The sequence below is a fragment of the Microcaecilia unicolor genome, chromosome 13 (assembly GCF_901765095.1).
Source record: "Microcaecilia unicolor chromosome 13, aMicUni1.1, whole genome shotgun sequence".
NCBI classification, from domain to species: Eukaryota; Metazoa; Chordata; class Amphibia; order Gymnophiona; family Siphonopidae; genus Microcaecilia; species Microcaecilia unicolor.
In genome coordinates, this window is record NC_044043.1 from 38,871,096 (window position 1) to 38,898,412 (window position 27,317).

At 40.8% G+C, this 27,317-nt stretch overlaps 1 protein-coding gene across 2 annotated transcripts in view; it reads left to right on the top strand.

Annotated features, from left to right (window-relative positions):
• Positions 1-27,317, top strand: part of ZZEF1 (zinc finger ZZ-type and EF-hand domain containing 1) — a 168,770-nt gene that overhangs the window by 51,877 nt on the left and 89,576 nt on the right. For both annotated transcript variants that reach the window (XM_030185993.1, XM_030185994.1), the window contains exons 19-26: positions 1,341-1,500; positions 1,615-1,736; positions 1,843-1,965; positions 4,793-4,962; positions 5,172-5,253; positions 9,706-9,907; positions 10,696-10,841; positions 22,068-22,308. In XM_030185993.1, coding sequence (XP_030041853.1) covers positions 1,341-1,500; positions 1,615-1,736; positions 1,843-1,965; positions 4,793-4,962; positions 5,172-5,253; positions 9,706-9,907; positions 10,696-10,841; positions 22,068-22,308 — 1,246 coding nt within the window. The remainder of the gene's footprint in view (positions 1-1,340; positions 1,501-1,614; positions 1,737-1,842; positions 1,966-4,792; positions 4,963-5,171; positions 5,254-9,705; positions 9,908-10,695; positions 10,842-22,067; positions 22,309-27,317) is intronic.

A 27,317-nucleotide genomic window follows, 5' to 3' on the forward strand; every position in this document is an offset into this window, starting at 1 on the left:
TTCGACACTAAAGACACAAAGTAATGATCATCCTTGAACAAGTATTAATAATAATTTATCAGACCCGTTTTCATTATACAGTGAAGGCATCAGGGACCCTGAATTCTTGTCATTGTGGGTCACAATTGCTTCACATGATCCATCACAATGAGCTGTCTTGTAATAAATGTATTGTTTTTGAAGAAACCTTCATTGTAGGGGTTTTCCACTAGCTTCTGACAAAAACATGAGAGGATAGTTAATGTGTCGTTTGTGCTTTGGTGTTAGTTATTGACATTGCTACCTGCTTGAATTGTTTGTCATTCTAGGCCAGTTTTCATGAGCCTAAACTTTGGGAGTTAAGAGGGAGATTCTATATATGACACCTAAAAAAATCAGTGCTGAAATTGGTGCTGACTAAGCGTATTCTATAATCGGCACCTAGATTTAGGTGCTGACTATAGAATATGCTTAGTTGATATCTTGGCGCCTAAAACTATTCGCATCCATTCACATCAATGAAAATGTGGCGTAAATCCTGGCATGTAGATTTACGCACATTGGGCCATATTCTATAATTGCGCGTATTAGAAATTTGGCACACTTTGTTACAGAATATGTTTAGCGAGTTGTGCGCATAAATTCTAATTAGTGCAATTAATGCTTATTGCTTGTTAAATGCTGTTATCAGCACTCATTAGCTTGTTAAGTTTAAGTTACACACATTGTTATAGAATCCATTTGGATTTCAGCGTGGATCTCTAGGCGCGCTATATGGGATCTGTGGGTAATTGACTAAATTGACTCCTTTGAAAACCAACTGGGGCTTAGTGCCTAAAGTTAGGATCTGAAAAAATGGGTGGCTACAGAAGGCAGGTATAAACTATGAGCTTAGTGCTTATTTGCAATGCAGGGCTCCTAAACCTAGAAAAATGCATATTCAGGTAAATCTCAAGCTCCTAAGTTTATCTCAAGCCTAGAACTAACTTAAGTTATCAGTGTGGGTCACTGTTAAGATGCTTTATTTTACTGTTAACCCAAGTTATTAGTAACTAGGTCTCATTGGATAAAATGGGACTTTGCTAAAATGGCATGAATAAAATAACATGTTGATAACTGCACACTTAAAAGTTTCATGAATATTTGAGACATGTATTATATGGCTATCCATGTGTATGAAATGGATATGTGTCATCTTAGCTAAGTCTGTAAATCGCCTTGAGCTGGTTGAAGGAGGCAGTCTATAAATGTTGTTAAAAGTTGCTGCTATAAAAGAACATGAAATGTTCACATGTAGAGTAGGTATTATCATAAAACTATAGTAGGTTATCTTCTATTAATTCTTTTCTCTCCTCTTGCAGTGTAAAATGCTGATGACGGATGCTACACCAGGAGAGTGCAGCTCCGTCCTCTCCTCCTTATTCTGGGCTATACAGGGCAGTCTTCTTTCATGGTGCTTCCTACAGCTCAAGGGTTCTGATCCTGTAGCTCAGCGCCTTGCTAGGTCAATTCTTGTCAAATGTGAGTACCACAGACAAATGTATCAAGCAAGTACAATAACATATCCTTGCATTAGACATTTACTTTATATTGTGTGCTAATTTCCTTTAATGGAACTTATTTCTTTCCTGATAGACATCGAGCAGTTTCTCACCAGTTTCAGAACAGCTTTCGAATCGCTTTTGTGTCAGTACAGCGGAAAAGAAATCATAGAGAAATTAAGTAACTCTGTCTTTGCCATAGCAGCTCGGCAGCTGGTGAGTAAACAGACGTGACCAAAAATAACATTCCAGATGTAACGGTGATACTGTGTGTGTATTTGCAAGATAAAGTCTGAGGTGATGTTCGGTCCTTTATCCCTAGATGACCTTCATGTTGGATTTCTGCATATTAGACATCCCACATTGCACCTTGTTACAGAGTTTTAGCAGGCTGACAGAGCTGCTGAAGAACTTGTGTACTGAATCTGGAGAGTGTGCAAATAAGGTAACATTTTAATTCTTGTGCCCTTCAAAACACATTCATATATGACATCTTTGCATATTTGTGAGCCATTTATTTGGGGCTGCATTTCTGTACAGCAGCTTCATGATTTGCTGCAGAAAAGGCAGTATTGATCTTTGCAAATTCATACCTTTTAGAGACAGTCTGTTGCATGACCATATATAAGCATAGATTTGGAATGCTTTCTGAATTTGTCCGTTTGAAAATGAGTTTGCCCTTATTGGGCTAAAGTTATTTTCAACTGGGCAGATCCCAGGGCCATGGTCAATCTGTCTCCCCACAGTTGCAGCACAGTTGGTCCACCTGCAAGCAAGTTACAGTACCTTGCAAATGTCTTCACATCCTTATACATTTTTTACATTCTGATATCTAAAGTATACATTGCATAAAAGTAGGAGTTTGTTTCACTGCTCTTCTCACAGTGTGAAAGAGCAATTATAGAAATATTCTAAAAATTAATTTAAGAAACCAAGAAATCTGGATGGCACAAATCTTCATACCCTTAGTCATAGCAAATCTAAATTAGCTCCTTTTCCAAAAATTACCTTATATGATTGTAAACTTATCAGGCTGCTAGCTTAAATCAATTCAGTCAAAAGAAATGAGTGCAGGTGTAGCTCCCGAAGAAGCTTAGAGTGAAACGGAAGCGCTCTGTTGAGCTCACCGAGACAGCAGCGACGGTTTCAGATAAGTGCCTTTCCATTGTCAAATAACAGCAAGAGAAAAACGTAATAAAAAAAACTTTGAAGAATACTTATAAAATTTACAAAAAAAGTTAAACTAACATAGGAGGTTTTTTAGACCTGTGAGGAGGTTCGCCCAGCTACTGTGGTATATTGTAAACACAGGCTGAGCTTCTGAGGTTTTTTCCTCCTTTACCACATTAAAAAAGTTGTAATTGCAGTATACAGAGTAAAATCACACTAGCTCATTAATAAGCAAAAATTACCTTACCAAGACATATAATAAGTTAAAACAATCTCCGTGTCCAGTCACAGTAGTTAAAGTGATTTGAATACTCCTGGATGAAGAATCAAAACTGTTTCTTTTGTATGAAGTAGAGGAGTGTGGTAGCCGTGTTAGTCCACTCTTAAGGTTATCAATAGAAATCAAACAAAATAAAACATGGAAAAGAAAATAAGATGATACCTTTTTTATTGGACATAACTTAATACATTTCTTGATTAGCTTTCGAAGGTTGCCCTTCTTCGTCAGATTGGAAATAAGCAATTTGCTTATTTCCGATCTGACGAAGAAGGGCAACCTTCGAAAGCTAATCAAGAAATGTATTAAGTTATGTCCAATAAAAAAGGTATCATCTTATTTTCTTTTCCATGTTTTATTTTGTTTGATTTCTATTGATAACCTTTTGTATGAAGTGAATCTGAAGCAAAGGTCTAAACATACCAAACAGGGTGTGTCTGAAAAATTATGCTTGCATTTCCTATTTTGCAGGTACCAGGGAGTAGTGTAGCCTCCAAAGACACCTCCAAAGACACAAAGGAGACGAGAAATCTCAAACACAAGGTTTATTCATTAATATAGACTCAACACTGTACCATGTTTTGGCAAAGTGCCTGACTCAGGAGTCTGAAATTTCAACCCCCCCCCCCCCCCCCCCAAAAAAAAAATATCAAGTTGAGTTTCAGATTGTCACAAATCAATAAAATGGCATGGGGCTCATTTTCAAAGCACTTAGCCTTTCAAAGTTCCATAGAAACCTATGGAACTTTGGAAGGCTAAGTGCTTTGAAAATATGCCTCATTGTCTTAAAAAAAAAAAAAAAAAGTTGAAGCACATTCCAGAGTACCCAAAAGTGCCTCCTGAAGCATGCACTTTGCCAAAACACGATTCTGTGTCGAGTCTTTTTTAATAGCGAATAAATCTTGTGTTTGAGATTTTTCATCTCCTTCGTGTCTTTGGAGGTGTCTTGTTGGCTACACTACTCCCCTGATACCTGTCTTTGTTTGTAGTTTTTCACGTTCCTCCACCTTTGTGGCTGACCTTTACGATTTCCTGTTTTGCAACAGCACTATGTACGTACTTTAAAATCTCTGCCCTTTGGCATTTACATAAACTGCTCACTTGGAGTTAGGGTGTGAAAGACTGATCGTACAACTGTGGTTACTTATGTGGTGTGTTAAACCACCTCAAAAACCTGAAAATTAGAATTTTGGAGCTTGGCTCTTTAATTGGCTCCCTGTAGATGCCCAATTTTGTAAAATGTGGCACTTACACATGTAGGTGGTAGCATTTGCAATTGTAGGTTGCACCATCAGCCGCTTACAGGTTTAAGGTGCTGAGTGATGCTTCTCTATTTTTAAATGTATTTCTGTGAAAAATCACTGCACCCTCTATATGTGTTGCCAGCTAAATGTGTATATCCATGGCCCTATAAGTATTTTACAAAAGACTCCACATTCAGTGAGCAGTGTTCTCTCTAATTTTTGCTGGCCCATGAGCATATGAAAAATGTTTTGTTCACAAGTTTTCAGCTTCAATATGTATGATACAGCCTATGTTCACAGGTTAAAAAAAAACAGCAAACATTTTGTGTATGCAGTTGCTAGGCATTTGCGCACCCTTTCTGACCTGGGCGCACATGCTTAGAGGGAACACAGTTAATGAGCCTTTTGAAAAATACTCTGAACATTCACAGTTTTGAAATATGGACAACAATCTTCCTGTCTAGACTACCTATGCAAAATTAGAACTTAAATGACAAAGTAAGGCCTGTTCTGTTTTTGCAATTCAAAGCACAGTATCACTGTATTTCTTTAAAGCAAATCTCTTAATCTAATTTACATAGGTTGATGCTGAAAATTGGAATCAAGTTGAGCAGCCCATAGTACTCTGCACGTGGACCATGGAATCTTCTCATAACTATGAAAACAATTGCCATGAAATGTCTGTTTTCTTCTGTATGGGGGCATCTTATTTTGAGGTGGAATTTGATGATGAATGCAAAACGGAAAAGAGGTAATTTTAACAAATAAAGTAAAGATGTATTGAACATTATAGCAGCAGCAACAATCCATGATCAGTGTCTGATGATATTTATGTGGTAATTATAAGAACCATTTCATGATTAATTTGTAGGTTGTTATACCAGGGAAGAAAGTGTTTTACATTTCCCTGTTCATCTTACCCATCTGCTTGTTTAAGCAAAGATTATGTAACCTCTGCAGGTTTGATTATCTGGAGTTCATGGATACAAGAGGAGTGAAAGTTCGCTACGACACAAAAGTTGGCACTGAGAAATGGCCAAAGGTGAGAAATGATGTAGCAGTAGCCATATTAAATCTGGAGAGTATCTGGTATCTCTGTAAGTCAAGTTACCTTGTGTTCAATCAATATAATAGTGATCTAGAAATTATGTACGTAAGCTTTCAAGACTGTATATAATGGTTCTTCTTTTAGATATTTTTGACTAATTATTTTGATTCACTAAAAATTATTTTGCTTTTAAGGCCAATGTGATAAATGTTGGCAAACATATTTTGCTCACATTTTATCATGTGTTACATTTTTTTAAACACGTATATTAAAAAATATCAGGAGTTTAAGATAAACATGCTAATAAAAATCCAGTGTGCAAAAACGTAAGAGGTGTGAGGATGAGTTAAAATCAATTAGTTAACTTCAGAAGTTAGATGTGGCAGTCTTGGTCAAGCCTCAGACCGTTGAATTAAAGAAATGTGAAGTTCTGGTCTAGCCTGGGACCCATGAACCTGAAGGACTCAGACCCAGGAACCCTCCCTGCTCCCCCTCTCAACACCACCACCACCACTCCAGAGGAAATTGGAAAGTAATGGGATAGGAGTTAGTGTTTTATTATGGCTTAAAAACTGGTTAAAGAATAGGAAACAGAGAGTGGGGTTAAATGGTCAGTATCCTCAATGGAGAAATGTAAGTAGTGGGGTTCCACAGGGGTCTGTGTTGGGACTGCTGCTTTTTAACATATTTATAAATGATCTAGATATGGGAATAACTAGTGAGGTAATTAAATTTGCTGACGACTCAAAGTTATTCAAAGTTGTTAAATCGCAAGAGGATTGTGAAAAATTGCAAGACGACCTTATGAGACTGGGCATCCAAATGGCAGATGATGTTTAATGTGAGCAAGTGCAAAGTGATGCATCTGGGAAAGAGGAACCAAGACTATAGCTACGTGATGCAAGGTTCCACGTTAGGAGTCACCGACCAGGAAAAGGATCTAGGAGTCATCGTTGACGGTACTTTGAAACCCTCTGCTCAGTGTGCTGTGGCAGCAAAGAAAGCAAATAGAATGTTAGGTATTATTAGGAAAGGAATGGAAAATAAAAACAATGATGTTATAATGCCTTTGTATCGCTCCATGGTGTGACCGCACCTTGAATACTGTGTGCAGTTCTGGTCACCACATCTCAAAAAAGATGTAGTGGAATTAGAAAAGGTACAGAGAAGGGTGACGAAAATGATAAAGGGGATGGGACGACTTCCCTATGAGTAAAGACTGAAATGGCTTGGACTCTTCAGCTTGGAGAAAAGATGGCTGAGGGGAGATACGATAAGAGATCTATAAAATAATGAGTGGAGTGGAACAGGTAGGTGTAAATTGCTTTTTTACTCTTTCCAAAAATACTAGGTCTAAGGGGCCATGCAATGAAGCTACAAACTATTACATTTAAAACGAATCTGAGAAAATATTTTTTCACTCGACGTGTAATTAAACAAATTAAACAAATGCCTAGCTTGACAGGGCCCCAAGTAGAGGTCTGCGAAGGGGGCATGCAAAGGAGTGTGACCTTTGAAAACATGAATGATATGGACCTGGCAGCTTCCACATAGAGGTGTTGGTGCTTATACGTAGAACTGGCACCACTTTCATGTATAACTGCTCCATTTTACAAGATTACTCATGCAAGTACTGCCAACTAAGTAGTGAGGCCATGATTTGTTTCATTTTGGAAGTGGAAATAAACTATGTAGGATTGATTAAGGGGAATGACTCCGATAATCCCTTATGTATAGCCTGGCTAAAACAAGTACTTTGCAAACCTATGGGGCTCATTTTCAAAGCATGTGGACATGTCAAAATGGCAAAAAAAAAAAAAAAAGTCCATCTTCCCAAAATGTTCAAATTGCAGTTTTGGACGACCTTCTTCAGTTTTTCCCAAATAGCAAGGGGGCGTGTTGTAGACATGTTTTGGGTGGGACTAGGGAGGCCCAAAATTAGGACATCCAACAGCAATAATCGAACAGGAAGAAATGTCCAAGACAAAAAAGGACCTTTTTATTCAGACCAGTTTTAGTCACGTTCAGGGTACAAAAAAGTGCCCTGGTTGAGCAGATGACCCCTCATAAATCCTCCAGTGGTTGCTGTCCTCCTCCTCCTTCCCTGAAAGTGAAACTGGAAAGGAATACCAGGCCCTATCATAGCATCAGGTATTATGGGAATTCTGAGCAAAGCAGAAAGCAGGTCTGAGGAGTAACCTTGTGGTCAGTGCAGTTGACTGTAAACCAGGAACCCAAGTTCGTATCCCACTTCAGCTCTTCTTGTTTTTTTTTTCCTTACATTGTGAGCCCTCCAGAAAGAGAGACATACCTACTGTATCTAAATATTTATGACACCTAGAACCCTTCAGGCTATTGAGGTGGTGTACAATAGGTATTTCTTTGTTCCTGGAGGCTCAGCATTTAAAATAAGAGGTATAGGGGGATATGAACCTGGGTGCCCTGGCTTTACAGTCCACTGCACTGACCACTAGGCTGACCCTTTGCTCTGTAAGGATGTCTGTGTGGCCATTTCTGTTAAAATGCTGCTCAAAAAGGTACTGGGCTTAACTCTTTCTCAAGCCACACTGGTCTGACATGCTATGAGTGCAGCCCGGGTGGTGGTCGCAGCTCATTGGAAGCAACGATCTGTTCCCCCAATAACGAAGTGGCTTAATAAATTATGGTATATTTGTGAGACGGAACATCTCTTGGCAGAGCGTAGACATCGGAGGCATGTTTGGGACTCTATTTTGGAGCCCTTTATTTTGTACTGTTCTGTGTAATCATTGTTTTGACTGGGCTGTGGTATCCCTCCTTTGGATAGACATTTGGCTGGTTTCATTGGTATGCTGGGGGAGGGGGAAGTTACATTTTCACTATTATAAATACCTGGAAGTTTTGAAGTTGTATTTGCTTACTTTCTTATGTACGGGTCGGAGGGATTATTCGTTTATTGGACTGTTTCTAATGGGCAAGCTATAGTGATGTTTGCAGCATAATGTATTCTGTCTCGTTTCCTGCCTTTACTGTTAATAAAGACTTCTTATAAATTAAAAAAAAAATGCTGCCAGTCAGACATCCTTGCCCCTGTCCTTGGAGTTTTGGTATTCATTATTTGGACATTTCAGTTTGTGAAATGTGTTCATTTTGAATGTTCTCACATATTTTCAAACAGGAAACCCCAACGTATTTCCTGTTCAAAAATGACTGTGAGGTGGATGGGTTTTTTTTTTCTTTTTTTGGACATTATGAGCAGGACATCTCAATTTTGACTTGGACATCCTTTCGAAAATGCACCCTCTACGTGTGTCTTGAGCTGATGTAAAACGTAATCTGGAAACTTTTTTCCCTATCACCCATGCTTGACAAGTCCAGTTGGATGATTATGTGCCTCTGCCATCAGATGGAGCCACATGTGTAGATTTTTGTGCCACCGAAGGCATGTCCCCCTGAAATCTGTGTGGTATAGATCTCCACATATAAACAGCAGCTTTCTGAAAGTGATACTTTTGTGTATGCAGTTTACGTACGTAAATGCTGCTGTTAACACACAGATATGTTCCTAAAATAATGGCCCAAGTCTAGGCACTAGATGGCTTAGACATATTTTCTCTGTGGCTCCATCTGCTGGCAGGGGAACATAAAATAATGGCCTAAATCTGTTCACTAGATGTCACTGTTGAACTGTGGTAGATATACATTTTCTCTGCCTCTTCTTCCTCACCCCCTCCCCACTCCCACCAGTAAGAGGCTGTGAACACTACCTCTGTCACATCCTCAGCCCACCCATGGAGCAAGGAGCAGGCTTTGGAATCAAATCTTGGTTCTCTACATAGCAGTATATGGCACTTGCCACTGGACCAGCATAACCTGGGTCACTTTGAAGTGTTCTAAACTTTCTTATTTGAGAGGGGAGGGCCTGACATCTGAAAATCCATTAAATGTCAAAGTTATATAGTTTTCGTGGTCTGGTTGAGCAACAGCAGGTAAATGCAAGTCTATACGTAAGATTTTCAGGTTCTTCTGCACGATGTAGGTAGACACCTGATATCACAGAATTGTATTATTCCCTAAGGTAGTAAAAGCATAAGTTAAACAGCAAAGCACTTACATAGTGCGCAAAAGATATGTTTGAAGCAATAGATTTAACCCTAGGCAAGGACAACTGAGCCCCCACCTCATGTTTTGTACCAGTAGGGGCCTCCCTTTAACCTTGCAGGTTGAGACCAGTTTGAAGGGAGTCCTTCCTCAGCAGTGCATTGCTCTGTGATCCTGTTAAAATGATGAAGTTCACAAGAACAGTGGCCAGAGCTGCCTTTAATGACAAAGTAGAATCCAGTGGCAGCTAGTCATTCCCAGACAGTTGCCTGCTTTGTTTAATAGGAAGTTCACCCCTATATGTAGACTTAAGTCTCTCTCCATGTGCTGTGCTCTGTTTAAAGTTTGTTTAATCTTGTCCTGCAGAAAGTGACCTTTAAAGGTGGCCCACGACTTCAGTTTCTCTTCCACTCGGATAACAGCTACAATGAGTGGGGGTATAAATTCTCTGTCACAGCATATGGCCTCCCAGACATCCCCCTTTCTTGGGGTGTTGATTTACAGTTACTGGTGGCCAGGCTGATGGGACGTCTTGCCTCCAGGACCATGGCATTGAAATCTACATGTGGTAAGTCTCGCCTGATAACTTGCACCCTTAGATTTACACAGCTGTATATGTAGGAAGCACTGCGAGATTTTAGTTACAAACTGACTGAAAAACTTTAGCGTCTTCCTTTTTACTTGTCTTGCATGCATCAGTAGTCAGGGTACATCATTAATCAAAATTTTTTGCAGCCCACTTTCCCATTAGGCCTCTCACATAAAATCTGATTTTTAAGCCTCATAGGGAAACATATTGGATAAAATAGTGGGATTGCAAAGTACCTGCAATAGAAATTCTAAACCGCTTATTTACCTCAAGGATCACTTGCGGTATATCAAGTGCTAATAATAATAAAAAATAAACTTCTCTCTCTCTCTATCTATATCATCTGAATACATGAAAATAAAGATTAACAAAGCAAAACTATTGAGCATTTCATATTGTACCTGCAAATTTAACACCATTGTACTGTGCTGCGTATGTCCATTAGTACTATAAAAGTGAATATTAAGTGAAGAAGAAATCTTTTGGGAAATGCTTTTGGGCTCATAGTAATTTTTTATGGCAGGATTTTGGAGGCGCTTTTCCCTATAGGAGCCTATGCAGCAGTAATCATATGACTTGGTAAAGATCCAAGTTAAATATTTTCTTCCATAGCCTTTTTAAAAAATTTTTGGGACGTTTTTTTTTGTTCTGCTTTGGGTACTGTGGTACACAACTTCTGAAAAGGGCTGAGATGGTACACTAATTTTGTAAAACAGTTCAAAATGTTAGAGAATAGATATAAATCCTTCTGGTTTTTATTTTTACAGAGCTAAATGCTGCAACAGAGCTGCCCCCAGCAAAGGTAACAGCTGTTCTTGGTTCCGTTTTATGGAAGTCTGTCTTTAGGCACGAGATGTATGCCCAACCTACAGAAACAGGTGATTTCTGTCATCAGCAGCAAGAAACCAAGGAGGTGCTTAATTATTTCAATTTGCTTTTCATCTTTGATATAAAGCATCAGTATATTTTTGGCTTTCTGCTATGTTATGTAGGTATCAATAGTTTTGCAATGCCAAATCCATTTAATTGTTTGTAAAATATTGGTTCTAAATGGCCTGTTATGAGCAGGCTACAGTGCAGGCAATTTAAGAGAACAGCAAAACAAGGAGGAGACAGGCAGAGGAAACCACCCATTCCTGGTTCACATAACATTTTCCCCTGTAGTAGATACTGCACAGAGAAATAGAGATGGAATACTAGAAATAAACCATCTGAATAATAAATCCTCAGTGTTGATAGTTGGAGATCATATCACTAGAAATATAATGTTAATTTTTTTGTACTTTTAATAGGCTTGCCTTTATATTATGTGGCTCTCAGTTTGTTGAAAACAAATTTTGTACTTGTTTGTTGCAAGATGTCCAACCTATGGCCATGATGTTTCTTTGAGCAAGCTGTAGAATAATCTGCTCTTTTGCCTTCCCCTCAGGACTTGTGTCGTGGAATTGGACTCAGATTTTTGTACCCGATTTGTGTTTTAGTTATGTTTTGATTAGGGCTGCACATTTACATTAATATCGTGATTAACGCGTTAAATGTTTAAATTGCATAAACAATTTTAACACAGTTAACACATTACTTTGTCTCCCCCCTCCCCCATATCTAGCTTTGCTCCATCTGTTTCCGTTTTCTCCCCTTCCCGCTGGCCCACTTGTTTTAGATGGTCTGCTGGTCTGCAGCTTCTGTCTTCACCGCAGCTGTGGCAGGCAACTGCAAGCAGAAGGCAGGCATAAAGATGTTTCCCTCTGCATGCTGCCGCTGGCTCTGCCGGACCTAGAAACAGGAATTTACATCGGGGCTTAATGTAACTTCCTGTTTATTGGTCCGGCAGAGCCACCGGCAGCACACAGAGGGGAACGTCGCTGCGCCTGCCTTTTGCTTGCTGCTGCTGCCACAGCCGTGGTGAAAACAGGAGCAACAGACTGGTGTAGGAGCTTAAGACCACCTAAAATGAATGAGTCAGTAGGACGAGGACAGGGAGACAAGCTGTGGCAATGTAGAATACGGGAGAGGCGGGAAGAGATAGAGTAATGTACGATAATGCGGGGTGAGGAGAGACAGAGCAGTGCAGACTATGAGGAAGGGAAAAGATAGGCCAATGTAGGATATGGAGGTGCGGAGAGATGGAGCAGTGCCGACCATGGAGGGGGGGAAGGAAGTAGGGCAGTATTATTATTTATTTGGATTTTGCTCACACCTTTTTCAGTAGTAGCTCAAGGTGAGTTGCATTCAGGTACACTGGGTATTTTTGTGTCCCTGGAGGGCTCACAATCTAATTTTGTACTTGAGGCAATAGATGGTTAAGTGACTTTCCCAAGATTACAAGGAGCAGCAGTGGGATTTGAACTGGCCACCTCTGGATGTCAAGACGAGTGCTCTAACCACTAGGCTGCTCTTGGGGAAAGACAGAGTAATGCATAATATGATTGGGAAGAGACGTGGCGATGCAGAATATGGGGGGTGGGGACAGACAAAACAATGCAGAATAGGGGGGGAGACAATGTAATACTAGATGATTGGGGGTAGGTGAGAGAGAAATGGGGCAATGAGGGATGATGGTTTTGTTTTTATGGTAACAGTGGTGGGAAGAGAGACAGAGTGATGCTAGATGATTGTGGGGTGGGACTGATAAACAGGGCAATGCTGGATGGTGATGATGTGTGAGAGGGAAGAGATGGGTGATACTGGATGGTGGGGGTAGAGACAGACAGAGGGGTGATGCTGGATGGTGAGGAGAAAGAGACAGATGGGTCGATGGTGAATGATGTAGAAAGAGGAGCAATGCTGGATGGCTGGGGAAGAGAGAGAGAAAGGGATGATGCTGAATGGCAGGGGAAGAAAGTTGGAAATGGGAGATTGAATAAAGGCATGAACAGAGGGGAGGAGATACTCCCATGAATGGAGGCAAAAGGAAGAGCTGGAAACTATATAGATTTGAGAAGTGGTATTTCTTATAGATCCCTTTGTGGTTGTTCCTTCGAAAGGGGAGGGGGTTATTTTAAAGTTAAAATCTGGTTTCTACTGCTTGTTATAAAGGTGGGGTGGGGTTCAGGGGAATGGACTGGGGTCACTGGACTGGTCTCAGGGTTTTGCAGGAAACGTAGGAAGGGGTTTTATTTTGGGTTTATTAGAGGATGGGGCCAGTAGTCTACTTTGGCTTGGGATATGGGAGATGGAAGGTCAGGGAGGCTTTTTCTAGATATCCTATCTCAGGCTCTTGTTTTATTTAATGGTATATATGGGAAATGTGGCTGATAATTTGCTTTTGAGTAACTGGGATTGAGAAGGGTGGATGGGGGAAAGGTTGGGGAGGGGATAGGAGCTGGATATTACATCTAAAAACCCAAGTTCAATACGTTATACTTTCAAGGCTAACTAATTTGCATGTTACAATATCCCATCTGGAGCATGCTTTAGAATGGATTTTGTGGAAGGGGGATGGAGGGCTAGGGCGTCTCCCCTTTAGCTTAACATTCCAACTGGATTGGCCTAACAGACAGGGTTGCATAACTGTTTAATGTTGTGTCATGTAATGTAGGAGGCATTAACTCCTCTGTCAACTGTATTAAAATTTTGCAAGCCCTTAACAGAAGGAGAGTGTCAATCGCGCTATTACGGGAGACCTATCTTGATGAGTTAGAACACACCAAGCTTAAGTGGTAGTGGGTAGGTTCTTTAGATAAGAACCTAGATGAGTCCCTGACTCAAAATAGGAAAGCTAAATGTATAGTTTTATTTCATAAGTACCTGATGGTGGTAGTCCATAAAACTGTGATTGGAACAGATGGATGCTACGTGCTATCTCATTTGGAATAGATCAGCAACAACTAATCATATGTAAGTTTAGTAGCACGGAATGTTTCTACTAATTGGGTTTCTGCCAGGTACTTGTGGCCTGGATTAGCCACTGTTGGAAGCAGGATACTGGGCTGATTGGACCATTGGTCTGACTTGGTATTGCTATTCTTATGTTCTTATGTTATGTTCCCAATATCTACAGTAAAAACTTTTTTTTACTATTATTTGAAAGATATCCACACTAGGAGACTTTCTGATTATTATGGGCGGGGACTTCAATTTGTTCACGATCTTCACTGACCAAATCTTTCCTATTGCCCCAGGATAGCATATATTTCACGAAGGGCATATGATTGTTGTTCGCAGCTCTTGATCTTCTTGACTTTTGGAGAATGTTACACCCCTAGGATAGGAATTATACCCATTGATCTTGGGCACACTAAATCGAGAATTGACTACCTTTTGACTTCCCTGTTCTCAGTAATTCGTTCTGCAGCCATAGATGAATTTCAGATCTCAGATCATGCCCTGGTGAGGCTTGAATTTGAGGTTTTTAATAGGGACAGGGGACGACTTCTTTGGGAATTCCCTTTTGACCTCCACAGTGATATTAAATTTCAGGATTTTCTGATTGCAGAATGGAAAGATTATGAGCTTTTGAACTCTCAACGCCGATCAACTCCTATTTTATTTTGGGACTCTACAAAAGCGGTGTTAAGGGGGAAAATCAGCCTACACCGCTGATAAACGAAAGGCTAGGGATTGTGAAATTGTGTGGATTGAATGCTTAATTTGTCACCAGTGCAAAATCTGTGAAGTAGCACCTACTTCAACCCATAAAGAGCAATTGATTAGTTCTCAATCTTGGTTAAACGCTTTGCTTCATTGGTGTCAGGTTAAGTCCCAGTTATATTACGGATACAAATTATATTGTATTGTTATGGTAATAAAGAGGGGGCACTTATGGCTAAATTGGGTACGAGATGGGGGGGAATAGACAAGTACAGCTCTTAAGAGTCCTTTGGGAGACTTGGTTACAGCGGATAAAGAGATTGTAGCTATTTTTAGGGATTTTATTTTAAGGCACTCTATATCTCGGCAGATAGTCAGGGCTTTGATCGTGATACTTATTTAGCAAGTTTAGATCTCCCCTCTCTTCGTCTCTGCAACTTTTACAAAAACCATCTCAGAGGATGAAATTAAGCTGGTGATTCATCAAAGCCCTACACATAAAGCTCCAGGTCCTGATGGGCTTTGGCATGAGTTTTACAAATTGCTACAAGACTATGTGGTGACACTGCTAAAAGAGATGCTTAGTGTTATCATATCAGAGAAATGTGTGCCAGATTTGCTTTCACTGGCTCAAATTGTAGTGCTCCCAAAACAGGGTAAGGATCTCTCTTTACCTGAATCTTATCGTCTAATTTCTCTGTTAAATTATGAAGCAAAGCTATTGGCAAAGATTTTTGTTAACCGTTGTTCTGATAGTGGACCCACAGGTGGGCTTTGTCCAAGACCGGAGAACAGCCTCTCTGGAGAATGGTACAAAGGGCAGGGCTGCTGAGGGGGGGGGGGGGGGGGGGCAGGGGGGACAAAATTTTCTGGGCCCGGCTCTGCACGCGCCACCGCCACCAGGTTTGTTCAGCGCCGTGGCTGGTGGAGCACTGACAGGGAGAACTAAAGGCTCAGGCTGCAGCGCAAATGGTTTTCCTCCACAGCTCTGCTCGCTTGTAGCCTCGCGATTCGCTGCTTCTCCTGTGTGTGTGTGTGCTGCGTGGGCAGCCTGGGTGGTCCCTACCCTAACAATGACGTGTGGTGGCGGCTGCGCTGCGGTATGGGGCAGGCGGGACTAGTGCCTGCTGCTCCTCCTCTGGGTCGCGTTGAGTGGGGGGGTTGACGCTTGGCGGTCTGAGACTGACTGGAGGTTCTCAGACTCTGGCCGGGGCCCCGCGGGCTGAGATAACGGAAGTAGGCAATAGCTGCCTTATAGAGCGGTGCAGGGCTGCTGGTGGGCCTGGAAAAATTATAATCCTGCTGCTGCCTGCAGCACACAGATATTGATGGTCTCTGTCTCTCCCTCTCCCAGATGGGCAGTGCACTTGCACCAACCAACCCACCCTCCTCCTCGAGTGAGTTCCTCCCTGCTGCTAGGCCAGCCTGGCCAGGAGGATTAGTCCAGGGATCTGGACAGGTGGTGGTGGAGCAGGTTCAGTAGCCAGCCAGGAGGACACGCACTGTGACACACAACAACACAGCAGGTCACAGGAGTGGGCCAGCCTGGAAAAATTATAATCCTGCTGTAGCAGATGGTGGTGGTCTCCCTCTCCCAGGCAGTGCAGTCCCACTTGCACCAACCCACAAAGTCTCCGTCCTCCTCGAGTCCCTCCCTGCTGCTAGGTCAGGAGTAGTCCAGGACAGATGGTGGAGCAGCACAGGTCCAGGAGCCAGCCAGGACACCGACACACAACAACACAGCAGGTCACAGGAGGACACAGAGGACAGAGCGAGCAGACAAACCAGAATTGGTTTTTTCCTAAAGTAAGTAATTAATTTTCCAGGGCTATTTATTTTCATTTACTAGAAAGTCAAAGACTGGTGTTCCAGTGTGTGTCCCCCCCTCACATTATGTACCACTTAGTTATAACCTCTATGTATAAAGTCTTTACATTATTGTTTATCCCGTAAGGACAGTTCAATCAATCACAAGTTATGCTCACCACCACATGTCCAAAACCGGATCAAGCCGGTGCTTCCTGACTTTTCAGTTCTTGGTTAATATGTTGCAGTGCTGAGTGTTCTGATGTAAAGGATATCCATTTCCCGTTTTTCATGATTTTTAATGTAGCAGGGTAAAGTAGCATAAATCTGGTGTTTTGTTCAATCAAAGCTGTGCACACCGGGTGGAATTTTCTTCTTCTTTCTTGTATGCTGACTGAGTAATCTTGAAATATGCGGATCTGGGCACCCGCGTAGGTTAGGGAATCTCTTTTCTGACGGAACCCCTGTAGAATTTCTTCTTTATGGATATAGTTGTGAACTTTCATAATTACTACTCTGGGTTTTGATCCATGTTGGCGTGGTTTCCCCAGCCTGTGTGCTCTTTCAATGCATAGTGGGCCTCTGCTGTCTGAGATAGCAAATTCTTTAGAAAGCCAGCTTTCAAGCAATGTGCCCAGATTTTTATCAGGAATTGTTTCGGGCAGGCCCACCAGCCTAAGATTACATCGTCTGGCTCTGTTTTCCAGTTCATCCAGCTTCTCCTCTTGGGCAGCCAGGCGTTTCTTAAGGTTGGAAAGTTCTGGCTCATGTTGTTGCCAAGTCTCTTCAATTTCGGAGACTCTCTTTTCCACCTCCGCGGTTCTGCTAGCGATCTCACCCATCCGGCCATCTAATTTCTCCAGCTTCCCCTCTAATGTAAGGAATCGGGGTTCCAGCGCTGTACTCACCGCCGCTACTAATTGCGCAAGCTGTCTGGCGGTAAATTCAGCCTCGCCTCGTGGCGATGCGGCCGCCATCTTGGATTCGCCGCTCGCTACCGGGAGCTTTTCTTTTCCGTTCTTCGAGCTCTTCCTCGTGCTTCCAAGCGGCATGGGAACGAGGAATGGGTCCATACACCTTCTGCAACACTTTGACGGGACTAGGTTGATGTTTTTGAGGTCAGTTTAGTTCGTAGGGTGCCAGGAGCGGGCAGGGTCCGCGGAGCAGCACAAAAGCGTTGCTACTGCTCCAACTGCATCACGTGACCTCCCCATATGTACCACTTAGTAAGGATACAAATTGATTATGCAGGTAACGGGCAACGACGGCCAATTAATGGCATCAATTACATGTGTAAGTAAGTGCAGCTAAAATGCTATTGCTATTCTGTATTTATGGGTGTATGATTGGCTCCTTATTTTAGGCATTCCATGGCTTATGGAATTGTCATTATTGCCTTTTCTGAAATGACTGACTGCTCCTGCTTTGTGCATGCTAGAAATACATGAGTATTTGATGATGGTATATAGAGGGTAAAGCTTATTTGTGGAAACAGATACTCCGGAGACTTCTTGATGTTACATTTTTCTTAGCAGACAGAGAGGTCTAGCATTTAGAGGAGATAGTAATGGAGATCCAAATAATGGAAATTTTCTTGGCATTCTGGAATTGTTAAGTTGCTATGATTTGGTGGTGATAGGAATAAAAATAGGCAAGCTTGCTGGATCTAGTTCGTTCATGTACGCGGACACATTACGCTAGGGTATTGAATGGAAAAAAAAGTAAAACTATGCACAGCTTTCAATCTACTGCCTTCTATTTCTCACTCAGTTTTGCCAAAAGGTAATATCAACACCATGAGTTATCATCATAAATCAGGATATGAAAAACGTTGAGAGAAGAAAAAACGTTGAAATGAAGAAGCTAAAAAGGGCCAGCAGTTGCTTCAGAGCTTAGGATTTTCATTTTCAATACAGAAGGTTCAAGACGATTCTCACATGCCAAGTACATCAACAGCACCAGTAAGAGAAGAAACAGAAGCTGAAGTGTCATTTGAAAGTGAGTTACAAGTCCGACTGATGAAGGACAAGCTCAATCTGCTACTTCGCTGAATATAAGCATTGATGCCAATACGTTTGATGTAGGAACTCTTACAAAAGAAAGTCTCACAAAACAGGAAATAGAAAAAGCAGTAGAGAGATGTGTTCAGCCTCATGCCCATTTTTGTGAATTCCCTAGAGATTCAGAAAATCGGCAATTCCCAACATCAATCCTCAACATTAAACTACAAAAATGGGGAAATTGTACCGAGGGACTGGTTAGTGGGGAGTACAGCAAAACAGGCATTGCACTGTTTTCCTTGTCGCCTTTTCTCAACTCTCGGTCAAAATGTTGGTCCCATATTGTCATCAGTTTCTGGCTTCCAAAAAAAACCTCAAATGGAAAAAGCTATACGAGAAAGTTCCAGAACATCAGGAAAGTTCAGAACACAAAAAATGCTATATCATGTGGCGCACGCTTGAATCTGGTCGAAACATTGAGCATCATTTGCAGAAAGGTATAGAAAGTAAAGCGTATTTGTGGAAACAGATACTCCGGAGACTTCTTGATGTTACATTTTTCTTAGCAGAGAGAGGTCTAGCATTTAGAGGAGACAGTAATGTAATTGGAGATCCAAATAATGGAAATTTTCTTGGCATTCTGGAGTTAAGTCGCTATGATTCTCTTTTAGAGCATCATCTCAAGAAAGTGAGAGAATCACAACAAGAAGCTCATTCTTGGTTGCAAGTTCACTATCTATCAGCTGACATACAGAATGAGTTTATCGAGTGCTGTGCTGATCAAGTTAGAAAAACAATTTAATGGAAAGATATTCGGCAAAATATTATTCTATCATTGTTGATGCCACTCCCGATTCTGCTCACATAGAACAAACTAGTTTCATCTTAAGATATGTTTTTTTTGAAGGAGGAAACTGGATTATATGAGATTGAAGAGAGATTTCTTGAGTTTGTAAACTGCAATAAAAAGACAGGTGAAGACATTGCCAATCTAATCATTGAAGTTCTCAGCAAACACAAGATTCCAATTTCCGAGTGTTGGGGTCAGGGGTTCGACAACGGTAGCAACATGAGTGGAGCTTACAATGGTGCTAAAGCTCACATTTTAAGAATAAATCAGTTGGCTGAGTTTTCACCTTGTGCTTTCCACAGTCTAAATTTGTGAGGAGTCCATGCAGCAGAAAGTAGTATTCAGGCTGTAACATTTTTTGGAGTTGTTGAAAAGTTATTTGCCTCAAGTCCTCAAAGATGGGAAATACTTATGAAAAATATCGCTGGTTCATTACACAGAATGTTGGACACCCGTTGAAAGCATACGTCCTATAACTGCACAACTGCCAGGTATTTTGAACGCACTTGAAGAAATGGAAAAATCTAAACCTTAGACCGTATTTGAAATTGACGGGCTCAGCTTTGACTTTCGGCGGCCCTGACAAAGGGAGAAGCTCTCCTCCCTGTTAATTAGCTTTGATGCTGAAAAAGCATTTAATTGGGTCTCATGGCCTTTTTATGTTTGCTGTTCTAAAACATATTTGGTTTAGGAGATTTCTTTATCAGGGCAGTGGAAACTTTTTATAAAGCTCTCCAAAAGCCCGAACTGGGGTGAATGGACTGCTTTCTGAGGTCTCCAGTGGTGGGTGGTGGGGGGGTAGACCCTCGAGAAATCTTTTCCCCCAGGCAAGAAAAACTGTGGCTTCTAAATAATTATTAGACATAAATGTTTACTGATTGGCTTCTTTGACTATTTGAATAATTATTGAAATATCAACAAATAAAATCCCAATAGAGTATAATATGTAGCAAGTAAAAACAGAGTTTTCCCTGGGAGCTGTCAATATGTCCACCTACTAGTGGACACACTGAGGCTCGCCATCCTCAGTTCTTTTTCATCTTATATACCTTTCTTTCTTCATTATATTAATTATAATTACCCTTCGTACCTAATGAATATGCATCTTTCCAGAACATTTTATTTCCTTTTATGGTGAATCCTGTTCCAGCACTTTCTACCATCTTCCAACTTCTATCATTTATTCCCTAATTGCATGGACAGTTTTAAGGCCTGTCATATAAGCATAAGTTTTCATTAGGTAATGGTTTGACCTATGTGCTTGTGAAGCATAGTCACTTTGCTAGTCCCCCCCCCACCCTCTTGCTGAGCGTACAATTTCACCCACATCCACTTACTTCTCCCTTTGATTTTTTATCTGGATACTGCAGGTTTCCTTAGTCATAGGAGTCTCTGGCTCTTTGGTTGCTGACCAACAACTTATCACAAGTTAGCATAGGCCAAATGTCAAACCACAAATTTCTACTGCCTTAGAAGGTGATTACCAGAAAAAATGCATTTCTAGCTGTCTTGCAATTTCATGTCTGCTCCCAGCTCAGAAATGCAATATAGCTATACTAACATAAAAAAGCTAGAAATATGGAGGGTTTGCACCTTTTCATGGCCTCTGTGATATACAGAACCACCTCTTAAAAACTTTGAGGTAAACTTGAAAGCCTGGCTTTTCAGACAACCTTTTGGAGATCAGGATTAGCCGGAAGTTGCTGCCAGTAGGTTAGATGAACCAACCCTTGTTCTTGGCTGTGAGCTTTATACTTTCCTTTGCATGAATGTATTATGCTTTTCTTTGTGTGAATCTATTTCTTCTCTGTTTTCTTCTTTGTAATTATATATCTGTCAATAATTGGAGTTCCTTTCCTTTTTCTTTGTTTTAGTTATGTACCACACTGCTCTGCCCAGGCAGCAAATCTAATAAAATATAAGGTTTTTAAAATTGCAGCATTTACAGATGATCTGCTAGTGCATTTGACTTACCCTGAACACTCCCTCCAACACTACTGGAGAGTTTTCATGACATATCGCATATCGGGAATGTTAATATCGGGTTTTACATAGAGCATATATTTTCCTGGCTAGAGCGTTCCAGATGAGCTGTATAGTGTCTCCACAGTGCCAAAAGTGCACATCCTCTAATGGAGACTTGGGACTTGTTTTCTGGAAATGTCCTTGAATTCAAAACTTTTGGGGTGCCATTGTCCATTTCCATAGTGGGATATTAGGACAAAATATTTTATTTATTTGTTACATTTGTACCCCACATTTTCCCACCTTATTAAATATCAACTGTCAGCCTTGGGATCTGGTCTTGGGTTGAGAATGAACTTTGGGGGTGACCAGAAAAAGCCTTAAACTGTTGGCTCAGAAGTCTAGAGTAGTGGTATTGAAATGTATTCTCAAGAATTGAAACAGGCCAACCCTTCTTCCTTCTGGGAATGGAGTAATAGGCTCCATGATCTGTGCTTGATGGAACTTCAAGGTATGCAGGGCCTCCACAAGCATTGTAAATGATTCCTGGTCATGGGACGCCTATTTACCAGCATTATCTGCTACAACCAGTTGAATGTATTTGGCGGTGGGGGGGGGGGGGGGGGGGGGGAGGAGGTAGGAATCCTAGGTCTTTATAGGTTAATACGGGTAGTATAGGTACTGGAAAGTTAGGTTTGGTCTATGGGGAGTGGGGAGGTGGGTATATCATTTTTTTTTTTAATTATCTGAGGGGGCTATAAGAATACAGGCCCTCTTTATGGTTTATTTGGAATTGGCTTTGGTAGATTGAGTTGGGGAGTGAAGGGGGTTGGTTACAGATGTTAACTGGTAAAAGCATGATGGAGTGAATAGGGGTATGTGCAGAGGAGGGTTTACAAATGTTATATACTCAATAACTGTTTGTAATGTTATTTTATTCAAATGTAAGAAGATAGACTTTTCATAAAAACATATATTTCATTTCCAGGCTAAGAACTCTCATGCAGAAGACTGTCGTAGCTTTCTGCTTGACCTTGCAAAATCAGATCTCTCCCAGGACATTTATACTCTTAATTCTGAGCTTTTGAAAGGATTCCTGCAGGCATGTAAGAAACAACCACCAAAGACGGATGTAGTCGCTGGCTCCATTTGTGACCAGGCTGTGAATGCCACCTTTGCTGCCCTAGTATACCTTTGTCCAGATTTATATGCAAAGCTGCGGAAATATGGTAATGTCATGCTTTTGAACTGAGATTTGTTAAGTTAGGAAATGTTTTGTTTTAATCAATTTCATATAAAAAGACAATTGGATACAGTATGTCTGCAATAATAGACTTACAAAATGTATTTCAGACTTATGATAGCACACCGGTGTGTATTTGTGAGGCTGCATTTTATTTGCTAAAGATATCTGAATTAAAGCATCTGTTTACGCTTTCCAAAAATACTAGGACTAGGGGGCATGCGATGAAACTACAGTGTAATAAATTTAAAACAAATAGGAGAACATTTTTCTTCACCCAACGCATAATTAAACTCAGGAATTTGTTGCCGGAGAACGTAGTGAAGGCGGTTAGCTTGGCAGAGTTTAAAAAGGGGTTGGACGGTTTCCTAAAGGACAAGTCCATAGACCGCTACTAAATGGACTTGGGAAAAATCCACAGTTTCGGGAATAACATGTATAAAATGTTTATACGTTTGGGTAGCTTGCCAGGTGCCCTTGACCTGGATTTGCCGCTGTCGGGGACAGGATGCTGGGCTCGATGGACCTTTGGTCTTTTCCCAGTATGGCATTACTTATGTAGATGAGGTGCAGTTGTTCAGTGTGACTGGGCCTCAGGTATGTATTTTTCTCTATCAGTTTGCATTATTTGAGGCACTAAAATGGCACTAAAGCTTCTGTAAAGTAGGGCTGACTAAATGGCAGTGCTGTGTTGCCAGACTCAGGACCAGAATTTATTTTAGCCCAGTATTTCTGTATTGATTTTAATGTAGAAAAGAGCAATCAGAACACTTACCCCCCCCTCCCCCGTTTACTAAGCCACTGTAGTGGCTGCCGTTGACTAATGCTAATACAGCCCATTCACTTTGAATGGGCTGTGTTGGCGATGCCGAGCGACTTAGTAAACAGGGGTTTAAAAACAAAAAAACAAATAACCATTACATATCTTGATAACAAAGACAGGTATTATACACTGCTTGCATTTGGTTAATTTCAAAAGTGGAGCATATTTAAATGATAACATGTTAAGACAAAGGCATAAATAAATTATGGAGGGCTATGTTTCCAAACAATTGGACCGTTACCTTGAAAAATTTGACATTTTGCTGCCCTCCCAATCAGGTTTCAGAAGAAGCTACAGCACTGAAACCATGGTATCAGCTTTGATAGCATACACTAAAGAGCTATTCTGCAAAGGACAATGTGCGATTGTTATTCAAGTTGACTTAAGCAGCGCTTTCAACCTAGTAGATTTTGAACTGACCATCCAAATTCTCAGTCACTTCGGCATTCAGGGCCCAGTATTTTGATTCCACGCTTTTTCAACAAATCATTGCTACATTGTCAAGAAGGATGGAATGCTTTCTGAGAGATGAAGGCCTCCCAGCGGGGTCCCCCAAGGTTCTTCAACCCCCCCCTCCCTCTTTAACTTATTAATGCAGTCCCTGGGTATTACTCTCGATCTATCCGAGATAACATTTTATCTGTGATATCACTGTGAACTTCCCAGTCTCTCAAGTATGGTCCGCAAGCTTAAACTGAACAAGAGGAAAACCAAGTTCCTATGGTTAGGCTCTAAATCAGACCCCAGATACGTCGAGTCTCTAACACTGGATGGAAATGACTTCCCCCCTGGACCTCCATTCAAAAATCATTTACTATCCATGCAGAACCACACCCAATCAACCTTCAAACAATCCTTCATTACATTGAGAAAACTGAGGATTTTCAGAAAATATTTCACTCTAGAATCTTTCTGACTTTTGGTCCAACACTTAATACTCCCTAGATTCGACTACTGCGATCTAGCGTTAGCTATGTGTTCAAAGTCAGTGATTCACCTCCTACAGCTAGTACTCAGCAGTCAGATTAATTTTTGGATTGTCACGGTTTGAATCACCTCAAGCCTATCTTTCTAAACTCCACTGGCTACCAATTAAGGAGAGAATACAGTTGAAACTAGGTTTCACGGCCTTTAAAATTCCAACGGAGAAGCGCCTGAGTACATGCTGAATTTTGTGTCTTTACTATGAAGTTCTTCATCTAGATCCAATACCTGCAGCTTTCTCCATCTCAAATTTCCAATGTATAAGAACCTAAAGTCTGCTAAACATCTGATTCTATTTCATATCAACTAGCCAATCTGTGGAACAAACTCCCCTGCTTTTCTGAGATCGTGTACCCACTACCTCCACTACCTGTAATTCAGAAAGCTGCTAAAAACCTTCTTATTTATTTTTGACAGTTATACCCCACATTATCCCAAACATACTCAAGTTCAGTGTGGCTAGCAGTAAATAAACAACAGACAAGGTTTATAAAGCCATAAACAAAATATCAGATTTAGATCCTTGATGGCCAGTTGCAATCTAAGATACTCCATCAATGGATAGAAATCTCTCAAAAAAGAGAGTTTTCATACTTTTACGAAATACCAAGTAATGAGGCTGAACCTTGATTGCCATTGGCAGTGAATTTCCACCACTTAGCACCCTGGTATCTAAAGTCAGCAGAGTGAACTGATTTATAACGCATTCTTTTGCAATCTGGAAGATGAAGTCTAAAGTAGTCCCTAGAACCAGAGGTTATATTGTGTAGAGGAATAGTTATTAAGGGCTGCATAAAATCTGATGTCATGCCATATAATATTTGAAAGACAAAAACATCTAATTTTAAAATAATCCTGGCTTTAATGGGCAACCAGTGCAGCTTGCATAATAATGGAGTGGTTCTATTAAAATGCGATACCTTGAAGACCAGCCTAACTGCAGTATTTTGGGCCATTTGTAGCCTTTTTAGGATACCCTCTTTTCATCCAGCATAGATAGAATGCAGTAATCGAACTGAGTTAAAACCAAGGATTGAACTAGCAGTCTAAAGATATCTGGTGAGAAATATGATCTGATTCTCCTCAGCTTCCAAAGAGACCTGAAGGATTTTTTCACTACTGAGGAAACACGAGGCTCGAACATGAGATGACTGTCAATTAATACACCCAGTACCCTAATCATAGAGGCTAGAGGGTATGACGTTGTCAATAGTAAAATATCACTCCTATCTGTACCCTTCTCCACCACCGCTAACTCCAGACTCCGCCCCTTCTGCCTCGCATCACCATATGCCTGGAACAGACTTCCCGAGCCCATACGCCATGCGCCCTCCCTGCCCATTTTCAAGTCCTTACTCAAAGCCCATCTCTTCTCCCTTGCTTTTGGCGCCTAACCACCTTCCCCATTCATGATACCTATACTGACTACATAGCTTGTTACCTTTAGATTGTAAGCTCTCTTGAGCAGGGACGGTCCTTCCCCATGTTAAACTTGTACAGCGCTGCGTAACCCTGGCAGCGCTATAGAAATGCTAAGTAGTAGTAGTAGTAGTATATGTGGTATGTTCAAAGGGGTTGGTTACCAAGAAATTTAGTCTTCTCTATTTAACTTAAAACTTAAATTCGGAAGCACAGGATTCCAACAAATCTAGACCAAGCCTAATCTTAGGGACAGTTTTGGGAAGACCAGTCTTAAAAGGGATATAGATTGTGACATAGTCCGCATAAATAAACATGCAGAACCCCGCTGCCTCTAGCCTTTCACCTAATGGAGCCATCATATCATTGAATAGGATTGCAAAAATTCACTCTTTATTAATTATCTTTTATAAATCTAACTATATTCTCCCCTTCACATTGTTGTAAAAAACTAACAAACTCGTCCCACAAACATCCACTCTCATTCATACATTTCATACATATCACAATTATAAACAAATGATAGCATAACAGGACTTTTCTCTACGTGTACATCATATTTTTCTTTTCCATAATATTATGAGCATTTTAACAATACAGATCAAACCATCTATATAGTATAATCCTTCAATTTTCATTCGCCATTCCCCAAAGAGGACTTTTTTAAAAAGACTTCGGTAACACTAGTTCAGCACTTTCTATGACAGCTAGGCTGAGATATAAATAGGGGAAACATCTCCCAGTATTTCTAAATGAAGGCTCATTGTACTGTAGCCTGCTAAAGTCCTGGTCTAATTGAGCTGAAACCCAAAAGAAGCAGCAGAAAATTGTTTGTTAGTTTTAAAATGTCTTCTCTTTTTTGTTTTGTTTTGTTATAGAGAAGGGGAGAGATGGAGAGAGGAAGAAAGTTTTTAATTTCATTATTTAGAAGTAGAGGCAGAACAGATTTTGCTTAGATTCAGCTGTGCTTTGGTTTTGACTGAAAATTCTAGTGCATTTTTGACCAAAACCCGAAACTCCCCTTCTCCCCTCTGACCATAAGTACTGCCTTCCCACCACCCATAGGCCCTCCCTGGGCCTACCTTACAATTCCTGGTGGTCTAGTGGCCTAGTCCTAGCAGGAGCGATTGCCAGTCACTTCTGCCCGTGCTGGCTTCACATTCAAAAATGGCTGCTGTGTTCTACTACTACTACTACTACTATTAAACATTTCTATAGCGCTACTAGACTTACGCAGCGCTGTACAAATTAACATGAAAAGACAGTCCCTGCTCAACAGAGCTTACAATCTAAATTGGACAGACGAACAGACAGCTAGGGGTGGGGAAATTGCAGTGGTAGGGGTGATAAGTGAGGGTGTTGAGTAAGAGAGTCATGGTTAGGAGTCGAAAGCAGTAGCAAAGAGGTGGGCATGACATTAGTTTAGTTCATCAGGCATAAAACTGTGTTCCTGGTCATGCATTTGAAACTGTATGCTGAAGTTCAGCGCGCAGTTTTAAAGCAGAGCTTACTGCATCAAAGCCAGAGTGAAAGAAAATTCAGGAGCGAGTTAGTAAGCTTGCTAAGTTTTATTGCTTTTGGGTTAGCACATTTTTTAATTGAGTGAGAGTTGTGACATAAGTGCCAGCACTCAGCAAAATTCATTAAGCTAACTGTCTGTGTCTGATACTGTGACTGAACAGTAAAACAGACACTGACAGTACAATACTCCTCCACTCCCAGTGATATCCTTCCTTCCTGAAAAAAAAAAAAAAAAAAAATAAAAAATA